This window comes from Sinocyclocheilus rhinocerous, unplaced genomic scaffold (genome assembly GCF_001515625.1).
Source record: "Sinocyclocheilus rhinocerous isolate Xijiao unplaced genomic scaffold, SAMN03320098_v1.1 scaffold828, whole genome shotgun sequence".
NCBI lineage: Eukaryota > Metazoa > Chordata > Actinopteri > Cypriniformes > Cyprinidae > Sinocyclocheilus > Sinocyclocheilus rhinocerous.
This window is the reverse complement of record NW_015634025.1, coordinates 271,191-279,041: the sequence shown is the minus strand read 5'-3', so window position 1 is coordinate 279,041 and position 7,851 is coordinate 271,191. Positions and strand designations below refer to the sequence as shown.

The 7,851-nt window shown below is 41.1% G+C and overlaps 1 protein-coding gene across 1 annotated transcript in view; it reads left to right on the top strand.

The window, feature by feature from the left end:
* dennd4b (DENN/MADD domain containing 4B) overlaps positions 1–5,210 on the top strand; it is a 55,359-nt gene extending 50,149 nt beyond the window's left edge. The window contains 1 exon segment of the mRNA XM_016559001.1: positions 4,324–5,210. Within this exon segment, the coding sequence (XP_016414487.1) occupies positions 4,324–4,469 (146 nt within the window). The 3' untranslated portion in view covers positions 4,470–5,210.
* The last annotated feature ends 2,641 nt before the right edge of the window (positions 5,211–7,851 follow it).

Here is a 7,851-nt window from a genome sequence, read left to right as displayed (position 1 = left end):
TACACTGAAAAAAATGTTTCATTCATCCAATTAAAAAATTTTTTTGGTAATGATTCACATCTATATTTTTTTAACTTGAGCCAATGAAAAATAAATAACTTGCCCGTAGGGCAAAAATAAATAAATAATAAATAAAAAATTGAAAAACAAATAACTTGCCCTTAGGGCAAGTTATTTACAGTGGGTACGGAAAGTATTCAGACCCCCTTAAATTTTTCACTCTTTGTTATATTGCAGCCATTTGCTAAAATCATTTAAGTTAATTTTTTTTCCTCATTAATGTACACATAGCACCCCATATTGACAGAAAAACACAGATTTGTTGACATTTTTGCAGATTTATTAAAAAAGAAAAACTGAAATATCACATGGTCTTAAGTATTCAGACCCTTTGCTGTGACTCTCATATATTTAACTCAGGTGCTGTCCATTTGTTCTGATCATCCTTGAGATGGTTCTACACCTTCATTTGAGTCCAGCTGTGTTTGATTATACTGATTGGACTTGATTAGGAAAGCCACACACCTGTCTATATAAGACCTTACAGCTCACAGTGCATGTCAGAGCAAATGAGAATCATGAGGTCAAAGGAACTGCCTGAAGAGCTCAGAGACAGAATTGTGGCAAGGCACAGATCTGGCCAAGGTTACAGAAAAATTTCTGCTGCACTTAAGGTTCCTAAGAGCACAGTGGCCTCCATAATCCTTAAATGGAAGACGTTTGGGATGACCAGAACCCTTCCTAGAGCTGGCCGTCCGGCCAAACTGAGCTATTGGGGGAGAAGAGCCTTGGTGAGAGAGGTAAAGAAGAACCCAAAGATCACTGTGGCTGAGCTCCAGAGATGCAGTCGGGAGATGGGAGAAAGTTGTAGAAAGTCAACCATCACTGCAGCCCTCCACCAGTCGGGGCTTTATGGCAGAGTGGCCCGACGGAAGCCTCTCCTCAGTGCAAGACACATGAAAGCCCGCATGGAGTTTGCTAAAAAAACACCTGAAGGACTCCAAGATGGTGAGAAATAAGATTCTCTGGTCTGATGAGACCAAGATAGAACTTTTTGGCCTTAATTCTAAGCGGTATGTGTGGAGAAAACCAGGCACTGCTCATCACCTGTCCATTACAGTCCCAACAGTGAAGCATGGTGGTGGCAGCATCATGCTGTGGGGGTGTTTTTCAGCTGCAGGGACAGGACGACTGGTTGCAATCGAGGGAAAGATGAATGCGGCCAAGTACAGGGATATCCTGGATGAAAACCTTCTCCAGAGTGCTCAGGACCTCAGACTGGGCCGAAGGTTTACCTTCCAACAAGACAATGACCCTAAGCACACAGCTGAAATAACGAAGGAGTGGCTTCACAACAACTCTGTGACTGTTCTTGAATGGCCCAGCCAGAGCCCTGACTTAAACTCAATTGAGCATCTCTGGAGAGACCTAAAAATGGTTGTCCACCAACGTTTACCATCCAACCTGGCAGAACTGGAGAGGATCTGCAAGGAGGAATGGCAGAGGATTCCCAAATCCAGGTGTGAAAAACTTGTTGCATCTTTTCCAATGGCTGTATTGGCTGTATTGGATCAAAAGGGTGCTTCTACTAAATACTGAGCAAAGGGTCTGAATACTTAGATATTTCAGATATTTCAGTTTTTCTTTTTTAATAAATCTGCAAAAATGTCAACAATTCTGTGTTTTTCTGTCAATATGGGGTGCTGTGTGTACATTAATGAGGAAAAAAAATTAACTTAAATGATTTTAGCAAATGGCTGCAATATAACAAAGAGTGAAAAATGTAAGGGGGTCTGAATACTTTCCGTACCCACTGTATATATATAATTTGGAAAAAAAACAAAAACGAATAGAATAGAATAGGTAAGTGCTAGTATTAATTGGTCAGGTGCTGGCGAAAAAGATGTCTCTTTAGACTTTTTTTTGAAAATGGCTAAAGACTCGAATTGAGATCGGCAGGTCGTTCCACCAGCTGGGAACAGTCCAGGAAAATGTCAGAGAGAGTGATTCTTTGGGACGGAACCATGAGTCCTCGTTCACTTGCAGAACGCAAGCTTCTGGAGGGCGCATAAGTCTGAACTAGTGAGTTTAGGTATACTGGTGGAGAGCCAGTGGTTGTCTTGTAACAGTACCTTGAATTTAATGCGAGCAGCTTTTGGCAGCCAGTGCAAACTGATGAAGAGAGGTGTGACGTGGGCTTTCTTCGGCTCGTTGAAGACCACTCTGGCTGCTGCATTCTGGATCAGTTGCAGAGGCTTGATAGTACATGCCGGAAGGTCTGCCAAGAGAGCATTACAATAGTCCAGTCTGGCTCATTGAAGACCACTCTCGCTGCTGCATTCTGGATCAGTGGCAGAGGCTTGATAGTACATGCCGGAAGGTCTGCCAAGAGAGCATTACAATAGTCCAGTCTGGAGAGAACAAGAGCTTGGACAAGGAGTTGTGCGGTCTGCTCTGTTAGGAAGGGTCTAATCTTCCTAATGTTGTATAAGGCAAATCTGCAGGACCGGGTTGTTGTAGCATTATGGTCTGTGAAGCTTAACCGATCATCAATCACAACTCCAAGGTTCCTGGCTGTCCTGGAAGGAGTTATGGTTGACAAACCTAGCTGTATAGAGAAGTTGTGATGAAGTGCTGGGTTGGCTGAGACCACGAGCAGTTCTGTCTTAGCAAGGTTGAATTGAAGGTGATGGTCCTTCATCCAGCCAGAAATGTCTGTCAGACAGACTGCAATGCGAACAGCTACCGTCGGATCATCTGGTTGGATTGAGAAGTAGAGTTGAGTGTCATCAGCATAGCAGTGATAAGAAAAGCCATGCTTCTGAATGACAGGTCCTACTGATGACATGTAGACGGAGAAGAGAAGTGGTCCAAGCACTGAGCCCTGAGGAACCCCAGTAGCAAGAAGTTGTGACTTAGAATCCTTACCTCCACAATTATATTATTAAAGCATCCAATAATTATGTGAATCGTGGATATTTTACATGTCTAAAGCATATAAAGTGAATAAACTTGTCTTCTTCAGTTCATCTTTTTACATAATGAGAAACCATAAAAACTTTCATTTGGCCCTTCATTCGAGTGCTGGGTTCACGCGTGTGCAGATCAGCGGCTCATTGGTCTTTGGTCCGAGTCGAACTGTTTCCTCAGTTCAGTGACTGTTGGGGGAACTGGAGCGCTGAATCAGATATGATGCTATTTTGACTCATTTCCAGTTGGAGTGACTGACATGTGTCTGAAATTGAGTTTTGATTGTGTAACTTGTAGATCTGTGCTGCTCGGGACACGAACTGTTTCAGAAACTTCAGTCCGATTTGATGAGCTGGTTCAACTAGTTCATTAAAAAGAACCAGTTCAAAAGAATGATTTGTTTGTGAACCAAACATCACTCCGGAACGTTTGCCTGAGGCTCTGGATTACAGGTAATAATTAGGGGTGCTCCGATCAGGGTTTTTGAGACCGATCGCCGATCACAGAAAGCAGTATCTGCCGATACCGATCACCGATACCGATCTTTTTAAAGCCTTCTTTTTTTATCATTTATAACTATTTATAGTGATACTCCAATCAGGATTTTTAGACATTTATTCAGGGCCTGAATTTCATTTTTGAAAATGTGGGTAATTCCCCTCTTAGGTGTCTCTTGTGAGAGAAGCAGCTTTCAGACAGGAGTCCGCTACTGATCCGTGTTTACCACAAACACAACATTTATTCATTAGTTTGATTTCAAATCCAAACACTGTCACTGAAAGTGCTTTTTTTCAGCATTGCAATTATTTTTTTACACAGTACAGTAATACAATCTTACTTTATAAGTTATTTAATGAAGAAATATTTCCTTGAGGAGTGAGGAGAGTTCCTCACCTTCAGCATTATAATGATTTCACCCGCGCCGGACAGAGACTGAGACGGTGCCGCTGCATGTCGTGCCAAACCTCTCACAGCAGTGTCATCAGCTTGAGATCGGTTTTTTGAGATCGGCCTTTTTAGAGACCGCCGATCAATCATCCCAACGTGATTATCGGCCGATAATGATCAGTAGCCGATCAATCGGAGCACCCCTAGTAATAATGTTGTAAATAATGTTCTTGCACAGACTGATTGTTTCGCTTCATAAGACCTCAATATATCATCAGGAGCCTTCCAAGGAGCATAACTTCAGCTAAAAATATTCTTTACTGTTCTTGGATGGCCTGAGTGTGAGTACATTAACAGCAAATGTTCATTTTTGGGTGAACTATCCCTTAAGTTGAAGAGAATTTCAAATAATATTTTAAAAAGTAAATGAACGATGTTTCATCTGTGTGTGTGTGTCGTCCGCAGCTTCCTTTGATAAGCGTTATAAGGCGGCGTATGTGCGCTTGAGCAGTTCTCTGGGCCGAGAGGAGTTGAGGAGGAAGAGAGTCCAGCCGCCCAGTCCTAAAGCCGTCGACTGCAGACGCTGCTTCCTGCTGCCGCTGGAGTGCTGAACACACATCACACACACACACACTCCGCTCGTCTCGTAACGTCGCGTCTCATCGTCGTCTTCACGCTGCTTGAGGAGGAAATGCGACACACAGTCCAAGCACTTCTGCTGGTACGTTGACTGCAGACGCAGCTGTGCATTATGGGAACGCGTGACCCTTTCACCAAAACTGCTTCTGTATCCCACAATGCCGAGCAAACTGACACCCGCCCCCACCTCGGACGATTTCATAGGATCTAGTGTGGCGTCTGGATTTACCTCGTTTATTTCTGTTCGTTTGATTTCATGGAACTCAAAGATGAAGATCCGGTTGTAAACGCCGGAAGGCATCATGGGAGTTTGAGATAATTCTGCACTGGAGTGACGCTCTGAGCTCCTTCATGTTAGTGTGAGATGTTTCCCGACCAGCAGATCCATCGTCTCTATTCTGGACAGGAGAGTTACTCCGTAAACTAGTCTGATTAGTTAGTTCCTCTGAACCGTGTTTGTGTGTGTGAGAGAGAGCAGTGCTGCTGTCGAGCTACAAACACAAACATGTTTTATTCAGTCATTTAAAAGTTTTATTTTATCCAGTCATTTTAAAGGCTTTCTCCTGGAGAATCATGACTTCCTGTGATGCTCTGATTGGCTGACGTCCATGTGCTGCTGTCAGGATCACGTTCAGCTCGTTCACCCACAAACCAGCTGCTTTTAGCATTGAGATGTTATTCTCATGACCATCAAAAACATTCACTTCCAAACTCTCACTCATGTGAAGAACAGATCATTTACGGACAGAAATCATCGTTCTGTCATCATTTCCTCTCATTCAAACCTGTGTGACTGTCTTTCTTCAGTGAAACACACACAAAGAGATTCTGAGAAATGTCCCAGTGTTTTCTGTTCATATAATGAAAGTCAGCGGGTCCAGAGTTGTTTGTCTCCCAACATTCTTCAAAATACATTTACATTTGTTCATTTATCAAATTATTCATTTTCAAAACATCAGAAGACATGAGGAGAGTGAATGATGGCTAAATTGGCTAAATTGTCTCATTAAATGCACACATCAGGGTTGAATTTGTAGATTTGATTTTATGCTGTTTTCAGTCCTGTCTGATGATGATTTATTTTTTCTATATGCAGTAGGAGTCCAGGATATAATATAAAACTATAAAGGAACTAGATACATTCAATCCAGCTGACTTCCTGTACATTTCACAGTACATTTTTAATACCAACAGAGCTAAAAGTTACAAAGTTGCACAGTTAGTGATGAATAATTTGTGATGATACCAATGATAATTTGCATTATTGTTTTGCTATATCTATATATATATATATATATATACAAACAGTTGCTGGTCCCCATTGACTTTGATAGTAGGAAAAAAACATACTATGGAAGCCACTGGGGACCAGCAACTGTCTGGTTACCCACATTCTTCAAAATAACTTTTACGATCAACTGAAGAAAGAAACGAATTAAGGTTTAAAACAACTTGAGAGTGAGTAAATTACGACAGAATTTTCAATTTTTGGGTGAACTATCCCTTAAGTTGAAGAGAATTTCAAATAATATTTTAAAAAGTAAATGAACGATGTTTCATCTGTGTGTGTGTGTCGTCCGCAGCTTCCTTTGATAAGCGTTATAAGGCGGCGTATGTGCGCTTGAGCAGTTCTCTGGGCCGAGAGGAGTTGAGGAGGAAGAGAGTCCAGCCGCCCAGTCCTAAAGCCGTCGACTGCAGACGCTGCTTCCTGCTGCCGCTGGAGTGCTGAACACACATCACACACACACACACTCCGCTCGTCTCGTAACGTCGCGTCTCATCGTCGTCTTCACGCTGCTTGAGGAGGAAATGCGACACACAGTCCAAGCACTTCTGCTGGTACGTTGACTGCAGACGCAGCTGTGCATTATGGGAACGCGTGACCCTTTCACCAAAACTGCTTCTGTATCCCACAATGCCGAGCAAACTGACACCCGCCCCCACCTCGGACGATTTCATAGGATCTAGTGTGGCGTCTGGATTTACCTCGTTTATTTCTGTTCGTTTGATTTCATGGAACTCAAAGATGAAGATCCGGTTGTAAACGCCGGAAGGCATCATGGGAGTTTGAGATAATTCTGCACTGGAGTGACGCTCTGAGCTCCTTCATGTTAGTGTGAGATGTTTCCCGACCAGCAGATCCATCGTCTCTATTCTGGACAGGAGAGTTACTCCGTAAACTAGTCTGATTAGTTAGTTCCTCTGAACCGTGTTTGTGTGTGTGAGAGAGAGCAGTGCTGCTGTCGAGCTACAAACACAAACATGTTTTATTCAGTCATTTAAAAGTTTTATTTTATCCAGTCATTTTAAAGGCTTTCTCCTGGAGAATCATGACTTCCTGTGATGCTCTGATTGGCTGACGTCCATGTGCTGCTGTCAGGATCACGTTCAGCTCGTTCACCCACAAACCAGCTGCTTTTAGCATTGAGATGTTATTCTCATGACCATCAAAAACATTCACTTCCAAACTCTCACTCATGTGAAGAACAGATCATTTACGGACAGAAATCATCGTTCTGTCATCATTTCCTCTCATTCAAACCTGTGTGACTGTCTTTCTTCAGTGAAACACACACAAAGAGATTCTGAGAAATGTCCCAGTGTTTTCTGTTCATATAATGAAAGTCAGCGGGTCCAGAGTTGTTTGTCTCCCAACATTCTTCAAAATACATTTACATTTGTTCATTTATCAAATTATTCATTTTCAAAACATCAGAAGACATGAGGAGAGTGAATGATGGCTAAATTGGCTAAATTGTCTCATTAAATGCACACATCAGGGTTGAATTTGTAGATTTGATTTTATGCTGTTTTCAGTCCTGTCTGATGATGATTTATTTTTTCTATATGCAGTAGGAGTCCAGGATATAATATAAAACTATAAAGGAACTAGATACATTCAATCCAGCTGACTTCCTGTACATTTCACAGTACATTTTTAATACCAACAGAGCTAAAAGTTACAAAGTTGCACAGTTAGTGATGAATAATTTGTGATGATACCAATGATAATTTGCATTATTGTTTTGCTATATATATATATATATATATATATATACGCTTTAAAACAGTTTACAGTAAGATTTCGTTTGTTAATGCATTAGCTAAAATTAACTGTTAATTAGCAATATATATTTTACAGCATCTATTAATCTTTGTTAATGTTGGTTAATAAAAATTCAATTTTTAAAATGCATTTGCATGCTAACAGTGCATTAACTAATATTAATACATACAACTTGTGATTTTAATAATGAATTAGTAAATGTTCAAATTTGCATTACTTAACAATTAATAAATGCTTTAGAAGCATTTTTCATTGTTCATGTTAACAAATGAAAGCTCACTGTAAAG